The sequence below is a fragment of the Balaenoptera ricei genome, chromosome 17 (assembly GCF_028023285.1).
Source record: "Balaenoptera ricei isolate mBalRic1 chromosome 17, mBalRic1.hap2, whole genome shotgun sequence".
Classification (NCBI taxonomy): Eukaryota; Metazoa; Chordata; class Mammalia; order Artiodactyla; family Balaenopteridae; genus Balaenoptera; species Balaenoptera ricei.
The window spans coordinates 4,872,329-4,894,293 of NC_082655.1; the positions used below are offsets into that span (position 1 = coordinate 4,872,329).

The window sequence follows — 21,965 nt, forward strand, 5'->3', positions numbered from 1 at the left end:
GAGGACCTGGGCGGAGCACTGCAGCACCTGGAGATCCCTGCTGGGCTCTGGAGACTGAAAGAATAGGCTGTGATGCTTCATTTAAAAGATCCCTCTGCCTCAGTGTGAGACTGATTCCAGGGAGGCGAAGCTACCTGCAGGGAGATGAGGTCAGAGGGTGATTTCCTCAAGCAGCGGACATGACCGAGGCTGGAATGAAGGGAGCCGTGGGGTTGAGGAGGCGGAGCAAAAGACTAGATTTACTTCCTTACAGACTCCCTAGGACTCCCAGCCCAGAAGGGCATTTCTGTTACTTCCGTGTTGTTTATCTCTCACTGTTCAGAGTAGCGAGCTGTGTGTCTCCTTAGCTTCCGTGGCTGATGAGGACAAAGCCGTCACCTTCCCTCTTTCAACCTCCCAGACCAGAAGGTCCTTATGCAGTGACTCAACCAGTGTGTCTGGTGCCTTCTCCCTTTTCCTCTCTCTGGGGCAAGTTTGTAAAATGTATGCAAAGCAGAGGCTAAGATGAAACTACCTGGGTAAAAAAGCACCCATCTGGCTTATTGCAGGTCTGCAGTATTTTAAAAATGTTGTGCTGGTTGCTTCTCCCCAAGACCGCTATGTGCCATTTCATTCAGCCAGGATCGAGATGTGTAAAACTGCCCTCAAAGACAGACACACAGGTGAGCCACATTTCTTTTCCTTTTTTCTTTTCTCTTTTCTTTTCTTTCCTATTCTCCTTCTCCATCTCCTCCTCCTCCTCCTCCTCCTCCTCCTCCTCCTTCGTTTCAGTGACTTTCTGATTTAAAAGCAGAAGGAAATCATGAAGGTGCTGTACCCATTAGGGCACATCAGCCGTTCTGCTCAGGACTAGGAGCCCGACACACACACAGCATTTTTCTCTAGATTCTGCTGCTGAGTTCTGCCCCCATCTCCTATCCGTCTTCCCTCCTTGCAGGACCCGTTTTCGCGGAGATGATCAACAACCTTCTCCGCCCTCTGGTGGACGCCAAGGACTGCACTTTGATTCGACACAACGTGTTCCATGCCTTGCCCAGCACTGCCAACACCCTGATTGGCCGAGCAGCTCACATCGCTGTGCTGGATTCCGAGCTCTTCTTGGAGAAGTTCTTCTTGGTGGCAGGACTCAACTACTTCAAGTAGCGGCTTTGAAGGAGCGGCCTTGGGGAGCTCGCCAGAAACGTTGAAGATCCGTAAGAGCTCTGGCTGAAACATCCTTTTACAGACCTCTGTCATTCCAGGCTGGAGCTCAGAGAGGAAGGCGCTGAGGGATGGAGGGTGGGGTAGGACCAGACATTCGAGGTGCTTCCATTTTGGAGATTTGGGAAAGCTGAACCAATAGTGTAAAAGACAACAGACTTTGCCCGAACCTGTCTAGCCACCTGGAGTCTCGTTCAAGATGCTTTCTAGGAAAACTCTGAGAAAATAAAGAAACAGAATACTTGGAGTTGGTGAGCCCACCTTCTTAACTACCACTGGCTCACAGAGAGATCACTCCAACTTAACTAGATTTGTTCGGTGTGTGACTAGTTCATAGCTTTATCATTTTTGATGCACACAAGCATTTCAGAACTCAGGTTAACCTCTGTGCAGAAGTGGAACATATTTGTGTAAATACAATCCTTAATAGATTCAGATGTGCCACTTGTTCAAGACCATGTGATGCCCATATTCTCATTCTCTCCTCATGTTTTCTCAACAAGGGGCAAAGGAATGCTTTGTAAACTCCAATTTTATTTCATAACAGCAGTGGGTGGGGTGAATTGAGGTATGGGGAGAGGCAGGTGATGCTATCAGTAAATGCAAGTTTGTTGCAGAGAAGAAATAACTGGTGAACTGGCTGCTCTGCCTACTTCTCCAGATTTTTCTATGCGTAGCCTTGGTCCGCACATTACTTTCGTGATTGCTGAAATCTCTGTCTGTGGTAGGGAAAATTGACTGAGACTAAACCTAGCAGAAGGGGGCACTGAGATGAATGCACACGTGTGAAGCTCCTGCTGATATACTTCCAAAGAAATGCTATGTTAGCATTTGATGCACTTGCAAAAAATTAAAACCATTCATATGGCCAGCTGCTTCTCCTCTCCGTGGAAGGGGAAAGACATCTAAGTGGAGGAGTGCTGGATTTAAAACCTCAGGGGAGCTCTAAGAAGGGTGCTGGTTATCTTTCACTAGAAATGTCTTCTTGCCTTAGGAAAATAAAGGGCTAGGAAAGGTCACCACTGATACAAACCAAGAGACAACAGGGACAAACGTGAGATCAGAGATGAGAACAACAGCCAGATCGAGGACTCAACTTAAATTGTTATTGGTAAGTGACTTAAGGGGAAGTTTGGAAAATTACCAGGGTGTTTAATATGGTCCCAAAGACTGAGTACACTCTATGAGTTAAAGGAAGACTAGAGAATCAGTTGTACTGAAGGAATGCATGACCCAGGACCATAGGGACAACTAACACGGGAGACCCATCTTCTGGAGGCAAAAACTCCTGCTTCTGCAAAATTTGCTTCTAAAAATGTAGAAACTCATCTAGGACCAGATTCGTGGTCCCAACCCCTGGACCAGAACCTTGGTGATGACCACCAATGCATGGTAATAAGCCAAGTGATTCTAGACTCATCTGAGAATTTTAGTCCCTTGCATATTAGCAATGCGACTTTGGAAAACAAAGTAGACCATGGGGATCAAGTCCAGGTGGGCAGCTTTGTAGGAGAGCAGACTTATGCAATCCTTAAGAAAGGAAAAGGTGGGGAGGGAGTTGAAAGACAGACTCCCACACAACAGATGTAGGGTTTCTGTGGGTCTTCTTCAGACTTTCATTGTATCTTGGTCTTAACACATACGGGATCAGTAAGTCCTCTGGTCACTCTCCCACTCGGTATTTTTCCAGCTTCCCGATGGGCATAGACTCTGGTTACTTATGAACAAGACCAGTCTGCTATATAACCCAGAGGGAACATGCTTCCTGCAGTGCAGCCTGTGATGTTGTGTTTCTTGGTCCAGATAAGTGCCCAAGCTCAGTGCAGGACCATACGTTTGTAGCAGCTTCTCCTTTTTGGCCAAACGAGGAGCCCTGCCCCTCCGGTGAGCATTTCATTTTTGTGTTCCCAATGCCCATCAGCAAAGTTTGTCATTCCCTGGTCATTTGAAAGACCGTGCAGCCAGCGGTTATGGGGCCAGGGTGAATCAGTGATCATCGTCTTTTCCAATAACCAGATGCCATTTTTAACTTCAATATGCTGTCTGGACATAGAACTAATGGCAATAAACGTCCAGCTGCATGGTGCACCTCTTTTTTATAGGGGTGCTCTGCTGTCTTTGTAAACCCTATCTGGCCTCTGAGCATCTATTGTAATTGTGTAGAAAGTACATCTCTATATTGTAAAGAAGAGTGTCCAGTGTTACGTGTCATGCCTCATTTGAAAAGGCTTTTTTATGTCTCTTTCTATTGAAGTATAGATATATAATGTATATATATATACACATAAAAATATACACATAAAATGTAAAACAGGGACATTCTATTATTGACTATAAAATTATAACAAAATGCCTGCCAAGATAATAATAGGTCTTCATCCTCAGCAGACTTTCTGTTGTTTTGTTTTTATGATTTGTTAAGTTTCTCAGAACTAGTTAGAGGTAAAAATGAGTAATATTGAGATGAGCTGGAATTTGTTGTTCATGCGCCAGATGCACCCAGAGAAGCAGATGTAAATCTAAAGTGACCTTGGGGCAAAATAAATACCTCCACGGCAGGTTGAAATCAGCTGGAGTGTTGTGCACCTGGGGAGAAGGTGGACAGAATAGATTCCTGTTAGTTTCTAGAGCCCACAGGTATTGACTGAGCAACTTGCATCTGTGCCAGGTGAGAGCACAGGGTAAAATGCAGAGTCGCTGCTCTCAAAGGGCACGAGGAAGATCTGGCCTTGTTATTACAACATGATATAATGAGGGCTTTGATGAGGCACAGGCAGGATGAAGGTGATTCTAGAAGTCCAGTCTTCATTGCCTGGAGAAAGCTGGGAATGAGGCTTTGAAAGAGAGACCTGGAAAATGAGATGCTTACCTTGCACAGCCTGTTGCCACCAAATGCACACGTTCATCAATTCATTCATTCATTCAACAAATACATATCAAGGGCTTACTGTGTGCTGGAAATGTATTGGTAAGATTCAGTAGTTCATAGTTTAGCAAGGAACACAGCCAGTCAAATGGGAAGTTAGAGCAGGTGGGCACCATGGAGGTGGCAGGGATCTGATGGGGGCCCAGAGGAGGGACATCCAACCTACGCTGCAGATGTGGTGTGGCGTGTGGTCCGGAAGGGCCTCGTGGAAGACTTGATATCTAAACCCAGACACGAGGCTGAAGAAGAGTTGGCTGGGTGAAAGGTGGGTTGTGGGGACTCTCAGGGAGGGAACAGAATGAGTGAAAGGTTGAAGATGAGAGAGAGCTGGGAGCCTTTTGTGCACTGGACAGGCAGATGGAGAACCCATTTGGGCATTTACAAGAGTGACGGAAAGGAGGTGTGAGGAGTCAGCCACCATGCAGGGATTTTCTTCTCCCATCAGGAGGAAATTTCCATTGTTAACACCAGTAGGAAAATTTCTACTCGGTAATGAGGGTCCCGTGGGAGACCAAGGTTCACCCCTGTCATCACATCTCTCTCCAGGGTTATTGAATTGAAAGCATGCTCTTAGGTATTTACAAGCCCCCAAATGTAATTGACAATTTTTGTCTTTTTTTTTTTGCCACGCTGTTTGCTTTGATTTCACAGAGTTACTTCTAAGCATTGGCAATAACCAGGGCTGCCATGTACAGCTGCACAGGTTGTATACAAAAGAAGAGTGGTCATGGCAATGAACACATAGAGGAATGGTGCTTTCTTACCCCATTCTTACAAGGCGTCCATCCCGATATCCTTAGGAAGGATGATGTCATTCTTTAATTTATAGAGCCAAGCACCATGTGCTAACATCTGGATCAGTTTTTTTTCTCCCATTTTTTTCATTCACTTTTTCTTTCCATGTTTTAATGAAAATCTATTTTGTGTTGGGTATTGTACTAGACTGTAGAGATACTGAGATATTAAGATACATCATATATTTCTAAACACTGAAAGGATCTGGGACAACCATAAAACTTAGTGTTTTATTTTTAGCTGTTAGTTTTTACATTAAAACCATGAAATCTCAGAATTGGAAGAGGAACAATAGGTTGTTTCATTCAGACTCTATCTGATATTTAGCATCCTGAGCTATGTTCTTCCAACCTACACAACCAACAACAACCATGTGGGTCTTCATCTATGTATGACAAAGTAAGAGAGTGCTGTGGTGACATTACAGGCAATAGTACACACAGACATGCATGCTTTCTTCTTTTAGATAAAGAGCTGCCCCCATGAAGATTTTTCTAAACCTTCAAGGTGCCTTCCTGAGTCTTTCTGTGTCCCTTCCTCTTTTGCCTTTTTTTTTTTAAAGCTTTATTTTCCATGGTACCTCTTTACCATTACATATAATGCTAGAGATGTCTCAATAGACAGCTCTATGGAAAATCTAGAAAAGAAAAGCTGAAATCCTCCCAGTACTTCTTTTCATGTTGAATGGTAATAATGCACCTTACTATTCAGTGTGTCAAATTCTAAAAACCAGTTTTAATTTTAGGGAGAAGGACCCCAGTGCCTTCTGTAACTCAAAGGAATGTCCTTACTATACAGAACTGGGCTTGTAGAACAGATGTAAACTGTGGATGGTCATGCTCTGCTTATATCTAAACCAGGTTATTTCCCTACAGTTGATCTTTTCACAACTAAATTATAAAGTGGAAAATGTGTGTGTCTTCATTTCATAGATGTGATTAGGATTATATGGCTGTGAGACATAATCCTCAAACCCAAAACTTCATGACTCAACACAGATTCAGAGATTTTTAGAGGTAAAACAAACCTGGGCTCTCATTTATCTTATTTTTAACAGGTGAAGGAGCAAAAGAATGGAAATAACATACAATGCTCAACTTTGGTTTGCTAAGTCTTGTGCGTGTATGATTCCATTTAATCTCTAAAACTCACAATATACAGATGATGTTGGTTGAAGTCAAGTAACTTGACGAAGGTCACACAGCTTAGCAATGGTGGAGTCAAGATTTGAGCCCTGAGCCTCCATTTTATCCTTCCTGCTACAATTCCTCCAACCCAGAGAAGTTAATAAATTGCGAAAGTCACAGGTCTGTTAAAATCAACGCCAGGGTTCAAGTCTTCATCTCCTAAACCGTAATCTTATGAGCTTTCTCTCGTAACATATTCCTGTACAAGGCACCTACAAAACCTATAAATTAGACGGCAAAGGAAGACGTCATTCAATGACAAAGGTGGTTTTATAAAGCACTGTCCATAAGCATAATGGGGTGATTGGGATTGGCTGGCCTGTTGGCTCTTGGTAAATCATCTGTGTTTCTCAATCCCTATGTCCCAAGTTCTTCTTTCTCCTACTAGCCCGAAACCACTTTTCCCTAGACCACAATGCCTTTCCTTCCAAAGCTGCCCCGGACCATGCCTTCCATCTACACCTCCTGTCTCTTTCTGCTCTTCCCACTTTGGAATGGCTGGTCATACTCATCTGGGAATCAATTCCTTGTACTCTCGGTTGTGAACCTGCACTCAGTGGTGCATGGATTGTAGATTCCTGCTTCAGGATGAATCTGAGCTCCATGTCTTGCCCTCAGAGCTCAGTTGTCTCATGGTTCCATGAACCCGCTCCTATCTCATTCCTGTGTTCTGGGGGGGTCTCCCACACATGTACTCCTTAGAGCAGGAACCATGTCTAATTTATCAGTGTATCCCCTGGCCTGGCACAGAGTTAGGGTTCAGTAAGTAAGTACCAAAGAGGGCTGGTTCTTTGGAAGCTTGCGTTTTCTTCTCTAGCGCCTCATCCAATACGCAGTAACTGATTCCCATAAAGAAAGGGTTTGACATTCGCTCACGTTTACCCTCTAAGCTTCTGAATTTGCAGGAGGAAAGTAGTTTCATGAGAGAAGATGTCATCATGGCAGTTTTCTGTAATGGGAAGAACTACTGTGTCTCTGGGGCATGCTTTCAAGCCAGGGGCTGGGGTCAAGTTTCCTCATCTATAAAACAGGCTTTAAAATGTCTCCTTTGAAAGGTAGTTAGGGGGGTTCTGGATTAGAAAGAGGTAAGCAGAGTGTCTGGAACAGTACCGGTGTCAAGTAAGCATTTTAAAATTGGGGGAATAGCTCAAATATTTTATAGCAAAAGTTAGCTCTAAGGAGTTTTCTTTATAATAACTCAATACATTTTTACATTCATACACAATGGCTTGAGGGAGATCACTGTGTTTGAAACTTTAGGCTTAACCTTCCAGAAGTCAGAACATTTTGTTGTGATTCCAGGAGCCTCCAAACTGGAGTTTTCCAGCTCAGTTCTGTGCATGATTGGATGATCTATGTAGTAAAACTATTTTCCTGCTCAGGGTATAATGTAAGTCATTGTTAAGTTGAGAGGAAGGGCTGAAACCTGACACACAACTGAGAACAATATTACATCCAATTTAAGGTGTTTGGAAGTGTTAATTCTGTAAATGTCATTCAGAATCTTTTTATTGCATCAAACTGAAAAGACTTTTAGCACTTGGGCTGAAATGTCTTTTAGTCCAAGGTTAAACCTATTGCATATGGTAAAATATCCTGCTTCATCCTTCTTGCTCCAAGGAAGTTTAATAATAAGCCAGGTACGTCTGATAACCTATGCATATATCTTTTGCTTGTTTTTAAAAAACTGTTTTTTCTTAAAAGAGTGCACCCCACTCTGTCCCACATACTGTCTTGCTTGTGTGTAACAATATCAAAGTCTGTGATTTTTACCTTCATTCATAATTTTCCCATAACTTACACCTGAATGCATTTCTTCTTAAACAGTGTTTATTTATTCTGTGTCGAGTTCTGTGCTAAGCACTGGTGGCTACAGAAGTTCATCAGACGAGACCCTGCCATACAAAAATGCATAGTCTGGGGGGCGGGCGAGGGAGTGGACATCCACATAAATAGAAGAATGTCCATATAGATAAAATAGGGCAAGAGAGCAGATGGGAAACATTGAGAGTATTATCATCCTGGCGCCTCTTAGAACAAGTCAAACTCCTGATATTGGGGTTCCAGCATCCCATCAGGGTCTGGAAGGAGGAAACCAGCCCAGCTGAGATGCCGCAGTGATCTCTGCTGTGCCACTCAAGCAGGACCTCAAAGCTTCCTTGGTGACACTGACGCCATCCCCAGGTCAGTGTCAAGTTAGGAAATTTGCAAAAGGAGAAGCTCCATGGTACATATTACAGCTCAATGTGTCAAGAAGTGCCACCTCCTGAATGGCATATTATCTGTCTGCAGTACAAAGTCTTCGGATGCTCTGTGGTTAATCTTTCTACTTATTTTCAAATTAATAGATAAAAATAGATTATCAAGCAAATGAATGGTCCACTAATGGTGTCCATAAACATTATCACATTCAGGCTCGACCAAGAGAACCATCCTGTGGCTTTTGTTTATCAATCAGACAATGCAGGGGTCTGGAATTTATTTTGTTCTATTCTGTTTTAGTTTAGTTTTCAAATGTGACCTCCTACCTTGTAGAAGGTAAAGAGAGGTAGTGTCTTCAACATGGTCCCTTTCTCTGAAAAAGAACCTGAATGTATAGCTTGATGCCACTGTGAATTCCTAATGCATATTTATTCTGGTGACAATGTCTGTATACAATAATTACAATCTCCCACACACCCTTGGAAATAGTCTGTAAAATTATGATGATGGGAATAACAAAGTCATCAGAGCCAATATAATTCTACTATTTTTCTACATTTGCTTTTTTGGTCGGCATTTTGTGTAGCTCGTGATGTGCATCAACGATAAACAACAAAAACAATAATAAAAAAAAATCCTTTGACTTACTCTTGCCAGGACTTTGTGTTTATGAAATGTACAGTAGCCACTCTTTAGAAATGCACCTAAGGCTGAAGAGGTTATTTCTACATTTGGTCAGAGGACATCTGGCATATGATGGGTTATTTCTGGAATGCACACCAGAGGAAGGGTCCACGGTATCCTGAGGTGGTTGAACAGAGCAGTGAGGAAACTCCAAACTGGACCTTAGGAGGATCAGGTCAGGCACGGGATGTGTTTCAATGAACAGGAGACGCCCAAGTCCTCATTCCTATGTTCAGTGTACCTTGATTACTTGGACATGTTAACAATCAGAGTTGCTCATTCAAAATGCCTCTGGAAGGGTGAGTTCTTGGTCTCTGGATGGTGGCTTGGCTGAGTGTGTCTGGAGGGTCAGAAGCAGCACGCCGTGGGAAAAAGAGCCCATTGTTTCCTGCTCTACTGGAAGGTCCTTCACGATGAGTGCATGCCCACTGCCCACTTCCGGTAGAAACTGCCCATAAGTATAGCTCCTGCTGGGAAAAGGCGCCCCCGGCGGTTCTGCAGTCTGTGTGGTGTGGTGTCTACAACACCTGATCCTATTCCCACCGACCACAGCTCGTTGGACCAGGGGTGAACCTCTGAGCCAAGAACAGAGCTTCTGTAGAATGGCCAGTGACCTGTAATAGACAGGCAGAACAGGGGTGGAGAAAATTAGCCAAACCAGTAAGGATATCACTGTATCTCTAGAATCTAAACTGGAGTAAGTCAGAAAGAGAAGAACAAATATCCTATAATATCACTTATATGTGGAATCTAGAAAAATGGTACAGCTGAACTTACTTGCAAAGCAGAAATACAGACACAGATGTAGAGAACGGACGTATGGATACCAGGGAGGAAGGGAGGGTGGGATGAACGGGGAGATTGGAGTTGACATATACACGCTACTATGTATATAAAATAGGTAACTAATGAGAACCTACTGTATAGCACAGGGAGCTCTACTCAATGCTCTGTGGTGACCTAAATGGGAAGGAAACCTAAAAAAGAGGGGATATATGTATACGTCTAACAGATTCACTTTGCTATACAGTAGAAACTAATACAACACTGAAAAGCAGCTATATTCCAGTAAAAGTTAATTTAAAAACCTGGAGAATGCAGTGAGGGCGGGGCCTTTGTAGTGGGAGGAGCAGAAAGTCGGGAGAGCAGCCTGAGCAAATGGCCGAGTCATTGCCGAGGGGGGCACTGGTGAGAGGGGGCTCTGATCACAGCGGTGAAACCAAGGTAACCAGCCTGGAGCTGCCTCGGATTCCTACATCCAGTCTCTGTGGAATCACGAGAAACCGCAGTCCTGCGTCTCCCATCAAAAATTCTGCCTCTGAGTGATGTTCAGGATCCCCGAACAAGGAGAGTTCAACATGATACAAACTGGAGTAAGAAGTGTTAGCTTAAACTGCCAGTTTAAACACATTCTTCCCAGTTTTATATTCTATGTTTTTTTTTGAAAGATCCTTAACATTCATTGTCCCAGTCAAGTCTGTGAAATAGGAAAAGCAGGAAGTATTATTTCCCCCAACTTAGATGGAAAGAAACTGAGACTCTAAGACGCTTAAGAAATTAACCATATATTTCCAAGATAACTCATGACAAAGTCAAGACTTAAATCCAGCTCTAATTTTATGCAAACATTTTTAAGAGTCTCTGAAAACGGAAATTGTTGTACGAAGTGCCGGGTAAAGACACCTGGCAGTTATCACGGATTACAAACGGCGCTCAAGCCCGTTATCCTATTGGACCCTTGCCAAGCTCTATAAGACAGGACGATCTGATGGGTGAGGAATCCAAGGTGCAGAGAGTTTAAGTGTTTGACCAAAATTGTGTCTCCAATAAATGAAAAAAAAAAAAAAAGCATTCCATCCCCAATTTCTCCTTCTGGGTTTGGTTGTACTTTCTGCTAAAATGTTAGTGGAGCTGCAGATGAAGATACTCTTACGATGGCTGATGTCTGGGAACAGCACCCCAGGGAGAGACAGTAACCGTGACGGAGAAGCAGAAGGTCACCCAGGCACAGAATGAACGGAGGGCAGCAGTGCAGGATGGTTTGAAACGATTTCACCATTCACCTCGGGCTTCTCAGAGATCCTAAGTCCCTGAACTAATGAGGACTGTGCATGGGTGCTGATGGGCGGCGGTGTTCATTGGATCCCCCTGCAGTGTCAGACACTGGGCCGGGCACTTTCTTAATCCTGCGAGCCAGCATTATTATGCCTATCTTATGGCTCAGAAGACAGTGGGCTTGAGTTCACACTGAAGCTTGCATTGGTCTCTGAGGCTCTTCTCCTCCTTATAAGAACCTATAAGACCTTGCTTCATCTGGCCTCTTGTCACCTCTCCTGCCTAATCTGCTTCTCTCCCCTATTTCCCTCCTTGCTGTCTCCTGCCCAGACACGTGGGCTTCTTTGCTGTTCCTTAAACGTATGGCACACTACTGCCCCGAGGCCTTTGCATTGGCTGTTCCCTCTTCCCGATGCCCTTCCTCCGGTGCTGCAAGCCTGCTCCTGCTACGTTCCTTCCTTTCGGTCTTCACTGCAAAGTCGCCCTCTTAACGAGGCGCTCCCTGGACACCGGGTGTAAAACCTCCCTGCTCTCCCCCCTCCCCACTCCTCAGAAGTTTCAAAGCCCTCCTCCTGCCTATTTTTCTCCTCAGCACTTAAATCAGCAACTAACCCACTACCTGTTTTGCTTATTTATCTTACCTAGTGTCTTTTCTCACTAGACTATCAGCTTCATGAAAACAGGAAATTTTGTTTTTTTGCCTTGCTTTCCACTTTTGCATTCTAGTGTCCTGGCACGTGGTAGGTCTTTAATAAACATTTGATGAGTGAGTGGATGAATGAATGAATGGTATTCATTAAGCACCTACTCACAGTAGGCGCTAAATGAATATTGACTAACAAATTCCTAGGCTGGAGCCCTTCCTGCTAGAGCAGGCTGTCTCCCTGGGGGCATCACTGGCTCTGTCCAGCCACATGGGAACTCTCAAGTGTCCTATTACCATCTTGCTCATGGGGAAAACAGGCAATGCAGCCCTTGGCTGCAAGAATACAGCTGTGGAGAGAGCCCTCCCTGGGTTGCACATCTGGGCAGAGCAGGTGGCAGAGACAGATTCATGCAGCCTGCAGAGGGCACCCAATGCCTGGCAAACAGCAGAGAGCCCGCTGAAGCTTGGAGGTTCCTGCTTCCAAAAGTTGCTTGGAATCTGAGCAAGAAAAAGAAAGATGGAATTTGAAACAAGAGAGGAGCATGGACGTCAAGAAGCTGGGATTAGGGCAGCATGACTTTTTAGGATTTTTAGCTAATATTAACCTGATGAGTGAATTTATCCCAATTCCATCCACAAGCCCTGACAGAGGTGGGCCCTCTGCTGCCATGGTGCTAGGGAAATCCGTGGGAGAATAGACTACTCTCCTTAACGGAGTCTGGCTTTATCATTCAGTGATCAGCTTGCAAGTTGCCTTCTCAGAAGGGGGTGCTCAGATTCCCCTCTGAAAGATGGCATTTACTAGTTTCATTCAAAAGGAGCTCCCTGGCTGGCCGCAGGGCAAAGGGAGCCCTTTGGAGATTGGGGGACCACTCGTTCTTTCATTTTGCAAGTATTTATTGACAAGTTATAGGGTTCCAGGCTCTCTTTTAAGCACTCAGGATAATCGTTTGCCAACACCGGCAAGATCCCTGCTTTAATGAAGCTTACATCCTAGTGAAGTAGTTATACAACGACAACAAGCATAATAAATGAGGAAAGATGCTGTTTTTATATTGCTACCTCCTTCAGAAAGTTTTCCCTGTTTCCAAGAGTTGGAATTATTTTTTCCCTCTTTTTTCCTCATGGTGATTTCTGTCTCCGAGTGCACATCATGCCATATAGTAGTATTATTATTGATTATTGTTGATTCTCATGGCTAACAATTATTAATAATATTACTGGTGCCTGCTTGTATTACTGAAGGTTTGATTTTTTTTCCCCTGTCTGATTGTATTCTTCTTGGAGGAATGATCATTGGATATGTAAATACGAATAAAACATGGATTGCTGACAGTTGCTGGGTCAATGCTCATGGCTCCTGGAACTGTTGGGCTGTCAGGAGACTTGGTGTAACTCTAATAACAACTATAGTTTAGTTTCTAGTATTTTTCTTATATGGTATTTTAAGTGATATTTATTATATTAACATATCATTATGTGCCAGGAATTCTTCCAAACACCTTGCATGTGATACAGTGTGGTGTGTCTTGCCTGCTGGCAACGGTGTCAGGCTGACAGAGCACCGTATAAGCCTGTCTCTTGCCAGGCAAAGCCAGTTGGATGCCACAATCCCAAGAGGGGTCCCTGTGTATGTAATCGCTGGTCCAGTGCCTTTCAACCAATCAGCTCAGCTATTGCTAGCCAACCAGCAATGCTAAAAGATTTCACTTACCTAAAGTCAGACAAAGACAATGTATGGGGTCTTTAGTTTTAAAGGATGAAACCCTCTTCTTCCCCACTGACCCTCATCCGCCAGAGATTTGATTCTGTGCCTGATGGGGCGCCCTTTGGACAGTAAAACTTTCTGTCAACACAGGCATTATGCCATTGGATACTCAAAGCTCCATGAAATATGCATGAACATCATTCCCCTTTTCTGGACAAGGAAACTGAAACTCAGAGAGTAACTTGCCAAAAACACACAGCTGTAGAGAAGGAAACTAGGGTCCCAGGAATTCACTTCGGGGAGTTTGGGTCCAGAGTTTCTGCTGTTAATAACCTACAACAGGATATCGTACTGCCAACATCATTTCCCCTCTCTTCTCTTTTTCTTGTCCCTCTTTATTTATTCTTATGTTAAATGAATCCACTTATTCCAAGAGTTTATGAAAGGCTCTGACATTTGTCAGGTAGCATGTAGACACTTGTCAGATGGTGTGTAGGGAGGAGAATGCACTTGCCCGCAGACTGAAGTAACTGCTGCCCAGAGTTTCCAAAAATGAAAAGAACCGGCTAAGCTTCCCCCGGGACCTAGTGGCTCTTGGCCACACTTAAGTCAGTCCCTTCTTTCCTTATAATAGAGAGGCATTGGCATTTTTAGAATGGACGTGTCCCCTTAAAATCACCTGTTTTACAAATACAGAGAATTGAGACTCAGGGCAGCTCAGTTGCTCCAGGACATAGTTCATCCTCTTGCTGGTTGCTAGGAGACCAAACCCCCGGCCCCGTGCAGGTCCTGCTGCAACCTGGGTTCCTTTGTATATGTGGGGGGTTTACTGACACCATCTAAGCCTGGAGTTCTACCTGTTACAGCTGCTTCTCCATCAGTGGGTCGTCCCATAGTGTGGTCTGGGGCTGCTTTTGTAAAGCTTTCTGCCCCAAGTTTCCTTTTCTCCATCCTGTCCCTTAAAAAATGTACTTCTGGCTGAAAGACAGAGAGTGGCTTTTACTCACATATTAATCAGGAGGGCCCTCTAAGCCCTTTTAATGGGAGACCAGATGTTGGATGAGTTCTCATGAAGTCCTGGGCTTGTAGGTTGAGCATTCATATTTGCTTTTTGGTTTTGTATCATTATTAATCCTGCCAATAATATATTTTCCAATAAATTAAATGGAATTTTCCAGTAAGTTAAATGGAATTTTCCTGTGGAAATGGAAGAGGCTTTTGGCCATTTTTTTTTAATGCCTTTTCCACAGTCACCCTTACCAGCAGGGCTTATGGGGGCCTGTCTTCTTGTCTTGAGGAGGATGATTTGAAACGAGTCCATGTAATTAATGGACATTGGACTCAGAACATCATAGGGGGAAAATTCAGCCCTTATATTTGTAAAAACCTCATTTCACAAATTCGTCTTTAAAAATGCAAATGTGATATATCGCCTCCTGTTCGAAACCCTTCAGTGAGTCCCATTGCTCTTAGGACAAAAATTAAATTTCTTATAAGACCTGATCCAGCCACCTATAAGCTCTGTCTCTTGCTTATCATTACATGCCTAGAACCTAGCACAGAGCACAGATCATGGGGCTTTTTAACTGTTCACTCTTATCCATTCACCCACCGTTCACTATGAATAAACCTTGTGATCAACATCAGGGGTGCATATGGGGATAAAGAAACCTGCCTCAGTCTCGCGTGAAACAGTGGACACTTTCGCCAGCACAACAACAAATTGAACTGGTAGAAATAATACAGAAAGCAATCATTCAATGTGTCAAAGCAAAAACTGCACTGGACCAAGTTAAACAAGGTGAAGAAGACTTTATTCAAGGCTATTACAATAGGGGAGAGAAACTAGAACTCAGCATCAGAGGAAAGTCATGGGCCATCTGTGTTCGCTAATTGGCTTTATCCAAAGGACAAGTAAGATTTATCCTATGTTAAGACAGGAGGTGGTTTTAAAACTTGGAGCAAGGCACCCACCAAAGCTGGGCTCCTAAACTTTTGCAGAGACTGGGAGATATTGACACTGTCTTCCTTGATGATTGAATTTCAAAGAGACATTTCCCTGGTCCTTGAGAAAAACTTCCCCAGGGTTGTGAAACAGGCAAAAGGTTTTTAAGAAGATTTACATCTCAAAGGGGCAGAGAAAGAATTTATAATTGCAAATTTTTCAAACTTGCTCTATGAAAAGAGAGGTCAGGGGGCCAGAGTCAGGAAGAAGTCTACCTAAAGTTCAATCAGGCTAAGGAGAATGTGAAGGCCTTCTTGGTCAGAAGATTCAGGAAATTGTCCCTATAAGGGCATACAGAAATGGGCAGGCACTCATTCAAGAAAATTTACTAAATCTCAGTAAGAACAGTGGAACTTTGCAGCATTGGGGCCATGACCTGGTTAGTTGTACCCACCCCAGCTCCTTGTCACAGAAGCTCTGTTCTGGGCACATGCAGCCAAGAAGATGGGGGCTCCATCTTCCTCCAGCTCGCAGTCTGGGGCTGTGGCTTCACCCTGGGAGGGAAAAGGTGTTAGTGTTTCTTATCTTCATCCCCCTCAGCCTCGAGACGCAGAGACTGTCTTCCAGGCAGGCACAGCTGAGAGGACCGGGTCTTTCTTACTCTATCCAGCCCCTAGTGTAGTGTGGAAGGTCTACCCCAAGTGCAGATGCCCAAGAATACTGAGGCCAATTTGATCGCACCCTGGCTCACCCACAGTGTGAAGGCTGCATGTCTGAAAGGGCAAGGTAAGAAGACCAGGACTACCATTATCCCTGCTTCCCATTCCCAGACACCTACACTGCCCCCCCCACCCCCCAACCCAGTGCCCACTCCTACATCAGGATTGTCACTCCAGGAAAAATGTGCCCTTGTCTCCACCTTTGGTGCTCTGGCTCAGGGGTTTAGCCCAGGAGGAAATCAGGTTGTAAAGAATAATTGCTCTGCAGCTCTGCCTGACTGACTTCATTTGAAACAAAGAGCAAAGATCTTCACATCTAAGGATATTGTGGAAAGCAATGGAGACCTTGGGGATCTTTGTAGGAGCTGAGAGTGGCCCCCTACTGGTGACTTTCATGAAATCTGGGATCTCAGTCCAGCAACCACAAGGAACTGAATTCTGCCAATAACGTGTGAGTTTCAGGAAACTGAAACTCAGAGAGTAACTTGAGTTACTCTCAAGTTACTAGAGTTTCTCTGTGGACCACCCAACATCACGATTGCAGCCTTGGGAGACCCTGAGCAGAGGAGCTGTAAAACGATGTCCGAGTGCTGATGAAATCATAAAGGTGTGGTGTTTTAAGTCCCTACGTTTGTGATAACTTGTCATGTGGCAGAGAAAACTAACACACACAATTAACATTCTTAATGCTCTGCTGCATGCTACACCACGTCCCCCTTGCTGTCCATTTTATAGATCAAGAATCTGCAATTCAGAGAGGAAGCTTGCCAAAAGTCACACACGCTCACCAAAGGGCCACCATGATAGAAGGCTGAGTGTTCTTTTTCCTCCGATGTTGGGACTTCCTGATTTACCAAGCCATCTCACAACTGGGAGATTTCTTCCAATACTTGTAGAAGTGTCATATTGTGGCAAAGTAAAGGTGGCAACTCCCATTTAATTATTGGAGAAAAGAAGATTCAGAGAGGTTTGGGGACTTGTCTGAGATAACACAGCTACATTCAATATTATCACCCACCACTGTTTTCCCCCTGCCACCTTTTTTTGTTGTTGTTCGGATTATAGGAGTAGGGCTTGGCTGAGCAGTGAAAAAACAGTCCTGGAAATCGATAAAAAAAAATCTTGACTTTCTAGAAGAAATGGGCATCACCACTGCAGATGATGATCGCTCAAACCAATTTTGGATGGAGGATAATAAATTTCTACACGTGGAAGATTTAAAACCAAACTCCTCCTTAATCTGTTGCACAAATTCCATCAACACCTCCTTTGTTACTATTATAAAAGAAGCTGAAGAAGGAAAATAAAACCTCTCCATAGTACACGTACTTAATTTAGATTTTACGAGCTGGTGGTTTATCCTGCTTAGAGTCAGAGCAACGATGAGGCTTTCTGCTCTTCCTCCCAGTGCCTTTGGTAAAATGAATTTAAAAAGACATAAAAGGTCTTGCACCTAATTGAATAAACGCATTTGCAGAGTTTGAGCTAATAGAGCTTATTAACAATTCCAAGTCCTGAGGACAAAAAGAGGGAGGATCCACGTGTAAGGTCTGCGTGGTCCCGCCTGGATGTCCCAGCAAGGTAGAGGAAGGAGTCCCAGCTCTGTACGAAGACAGACCAGGGGAGAACACGGGCTCTGTCCGGGATGGCCAAGGGAAGCGACCTTGGTTGAAAAAATGTGAACACTGACTGATTCAGCTGGAAAGAGGTTTACATGAGATGCTACTCAGTAAAGAGTTGTTTAGCTGAACTAAACAACTAAAAATAAATGTTTATTTCTCTAGCACAATGTTTACTAGAATGAGATTGCTTGTCAGTATTAATTTTGCTACTTCTGTACATTCCTCTGTCCAGAATACCTACCTCGATCTATCAAATCAGAATTTCTGGGTTTTCCTTCCTCAGAGTTTCTCCCTGCCCAGGGTTCACCACTGCAGTAAATGGAACCTCCACGGACTTAGACGCTCAAGTCCAAATCCGGGAATCACCCTCCGCATCTCTCTCTTCCTCACTGCCCCATAGTCATCACTTTATTAAGTCCTGCTGACACTTCCATCACAACACACCCCAAATTTGACGACTTCTTGACATTTTCATGGCTCCACGGTATTCCAGGCTCTCATCATCATTGACCTGGACCACTGCTAATTCTCCTATTCTCACGACCTCCTTCTCTTGAGCTCCTATCATCTATTCTCCCAAAGCAAAGTCATATCATGTCATTCCCTCCTTAAGACTCAAATGGCTTTACCTTTTAGCTAGAACAAAGCCCCTCATCTTGGCATTGTGGGTCCTCCATGTTCTGGTCCGTGCCCAGCACTGTGAGCCCTTCTGCCACCTTTCCTGCCCTTTCTCTCTGCTGCACCCATGGAGCACACACCCCAGACCAACCCCACCTTGGGGCCTTTTTCTAGAAGGCAGGGCCTTTGCATGGCGGGCTCCTCTTTGCCAACCAAATTCCAGCTAAACTTTCACTTTCTCAGAGAAGCATCCCTTGACCACCCACCCCAAAGTCACTCTCTGCCACTCCGTGATTCTCTGCCAGCACTGGTAAACATATGGATTTTCTTTTTCAGCTCTATTGAGGTCTATTTGACAAATAAAATTTTAAGGTATTTAAAGTGTACAACATGATGATTTGATATAGAAATGCACTGTGAAAGGATCTCCCCGCCTCCCCAGTGTAGTTAATTATCACATCCATCACCTCACATATTTATCTTTTTTTTTTAGGGTGAGAACATTTCAGTTCTACTCTCTTAGCAAATTGCAATTATACAATACAGTGTTATCAACTGTAGTAATCACGTTTTACATTAGATCCTAAAATCTTATCATTCCTATAACTGTAAGTTTGTACCCTTTTACCAAACTCTTCCTATTTTCCCCACATGCCAATATCTGGCAACCACGTTTCTATTCTCTGTTTCTATGAATTCAACATTTTTTTTAGATTTCACATATAAGTGATAGCATGAAGGATTTTTTTTTCTCTGTCTGGCTTATTTCACTTAGCATAATGCTCTCCTGTTTCATCTATATTGATACAAATGACAGGATTCCCTTTTTTATAAGGTTGAAAATGTTCCATTTTACCTGTATATTATCCATTCATCCATTAAGGGACACTTAGGTTTTTTCCACGTCTTGGCTATTGTGAATAATGCTACAATGAACATGGGAGTGCAGATATCTCTTGGAGATTATATATATATATATATATATATATATATATATATATATATATATATATATATATATTTTTTTTTTTTTTTTTTTTTTTTTTTTTTTTGGATATATACCCAGAAGTTTGAATGGCTGGATTGCATGGTAGTCCTATTTTTAATTTTTTGAGGAAGCTCTAGACTGTTTTCCAATCCGTTTACGTTCCCTTTTCTCTACATCCTCACCAACACTTGTTATCTCGTGTCATTTTGATAGTAGCCATTCTAAGAAGTGTGAGGAAATATCTCATTGTGGTTTTGACTTGCATTCCCCTGATGCTTAGTGACGTTGAACACCTTTTCATGTATCTGTGGATCTATCTTTTCTATGGGAAAAGTGTCTATTCAGGTCTTTGCCCATTTTTTAATACGGATATTTTAAAATTCAACTGGAATATAAATTTCATGAAAGCCGGGATCTTGTCTGTTTTGTTCATCTCTATCCAAGGCATTTAGGACAGTACACAGCATAAAGCAGACCCAGAATAAACCCTCTAAGATGCCTGAGGTGAGGCTAAACTCGTTTCTTATTTTCTCATTGAATGGGGTGGCCCTAAACAAGATTAATCCCTGAGATTTTATGATGTGCAATTTGCGATTCTCTGCATCTAGACTTTGCTCCGCTAGAGAGAAGAGTTCGCTGCTTCTTTTTCTTTGTCCTTCAAAGGGCCTAGCACAATGCCCCAAACAGTATAAGGGCAGCCTTTTGGTCACTGTAAGGGTTAACACATAAGGGGTTCTCAACACCCACAAAATAAATTGCCTGGTATAATTTGACATCATCCCTGCCAAAGTTAGAAATTAATACAAACCAAATTCAAAACAAAAATCTAACATTACTCTATTAAACAATTTTCTTCTTACAAGACGCTGTCACAGCAATAAAATGTTCAAACCAAAGAAACACACTGATGTGCCCACATTTTGCATTAATAGCAAATCAGTCACTCCAAGCCCCTATGAAATAAATGTTAAACAAATATTGACAGACTGTCAGTTTGAAGAGCACCAAATTACTGGTCTCTCCAGGGCATCTACTTTACTCCATCCGCTGGGTCCCTCTTGTCCATCACTAGGTGGGACCAGTGGGGGCTCTTATCTCCTCTGACCCCTTGTAAAAATGTCTGCTGACATTGCTGAATGTCCCTGGAGCAGGAGTGGGGAATCACCTCGCAATGAGAATCCCTGGATTCCAATAAGGTTAATTCCAACTGGGTTAAAAGATAGAGCTGGGCTCTCCCTAGAAAGCAGTGTTTTGTCCCCATGGGCACATCTGGAAGAGAAGAGCACATCTGGGAGTGGTCCTTTGCCGAGCAAAGCCCTGGAGGAGAGACTGGGAGGTTTATATTGGGAAATGTCCCAGAGTCTGGTGTGGATGGATGAAGGTAGTGCTTTAGCTGAGGAAACTCCCTGGGGCAAAATATGAATAGGTAGAACTGCAAAGCTGATATCTCTAGATTGCATTCAATTCTCAACGTGGGCCAGATAACGATTTTTACTTTCCCATTTTCCAGAAAGGTAAACTGAGGTATGTAGAAGTTAAGTGGCTGTACCAAGGCCACGTGGGTGGTCATGGGGTCCCCTATGCCTGTTCTGTCCAGGAATAAAATGACTGCATTTGACTGGAGCGTCTGGGCTCCTGGATCCTGTGGGTGTCCGGTCAGGTTATAGGAAAGTGAAGGGACTCCACAAGAGATAAGTAATCCACGACATGATAAAATGGCAAATGTCTCTCATGTCTTTTGCTCACATGTAAATTGAGAGAAAGAAATGGTGTGGGATGACTCAAATGTGAGATGGCTCTGTCCCAAATCTCCGGTGTCCCTTAGCAACTGCAGAACAGAGTGGAAAAGGTTGGGAGGGTGAAAGAGGACCCCCTTCTCACAAAGCTTATTTTCCAAATGTCCCTGTAAGATGCACATGCTGGTAACTATCTAATGAGGCACAGATTGAAAATGGCTAAACACTTGTAGTGAAACCAGGGGGATGGGACCTAGAGGCACTGTGAAGAAATTCCTCTAACTGCAATTTTTAGTTATTATCAACATGGTCCCCATACTTCACGGATAACTACCAGAGAGCTGTTTTCATGTTTTTCTCTACAATTTCCAGGTCTTTTAGAAAACCAGGCGATTTGGAGCAATTACCTACCTCAGGACCAAGGACAAGTCTGTTTGTCTTTAGAATTTGTGTCACTCCTGAATATTCATGCACAGTCCTTTGTAGAGAGTGAATAATAAGTGCTAGGCATTGGGCGAAAATTATTTCCATGTTAGCTTTTATTAATATTAATATAACGATTGCCATTAACACTGATGGCTTACCACAGACCAGATATTGTCATAACTGTTTAACATGCATTGACACTTACACATTTAAAATTTCTGGGGTAAATAGTGTGTCAGGAACTGTGTTCAATGCTATGTACCTTAAATATACTACTTAACTTAATCCTTATAATGATTCTTTAATCTGAATTATTGTCAAACTCTATATACAGATGAAATACAGGTTTGGAGATATTAAATGTCTTACCCAAAGCCACAGCAATGAGAAAAAGTAGAAATTCAAGGTCTGGTCTGTTTGACTCCAAACTCTGCCTTGCTAACCCTAGAAAGCTGCTTGAGGGTGACTTTGCTGTATAGTTTATACTTGTACCCATACCTAATGTCAT

The 21,965-nt window shown here is 43.2% G+C and overlaps 1 protein-coding gene across 1 annotated transcript in view; it reads left to right on the forward strand.

Moving 5' to 3' along the window:
* FAM135B (family with sequence similarity 135 member B) overlaps positions 1 to 1,143 on the forward strand; it is a 172,915-nt gene extending 171,772 nt beyond the window's left edge. The window contains exons 18-19 of the mRNA XM_059901473.1: positions 549 to 662; positions 938 to 1,143. Of these exons, the coding sequence (XP_059757456.1) occupies positions 549 to 662; positions 938 to 1,143 (320 nt within the window). The remainder of the gene's footprint in view (positions 1 to 548; positions 663 to 937) is intronic.
* Positions 1,144 to 21,965: the final 20,822 nt, after the last annotated feature.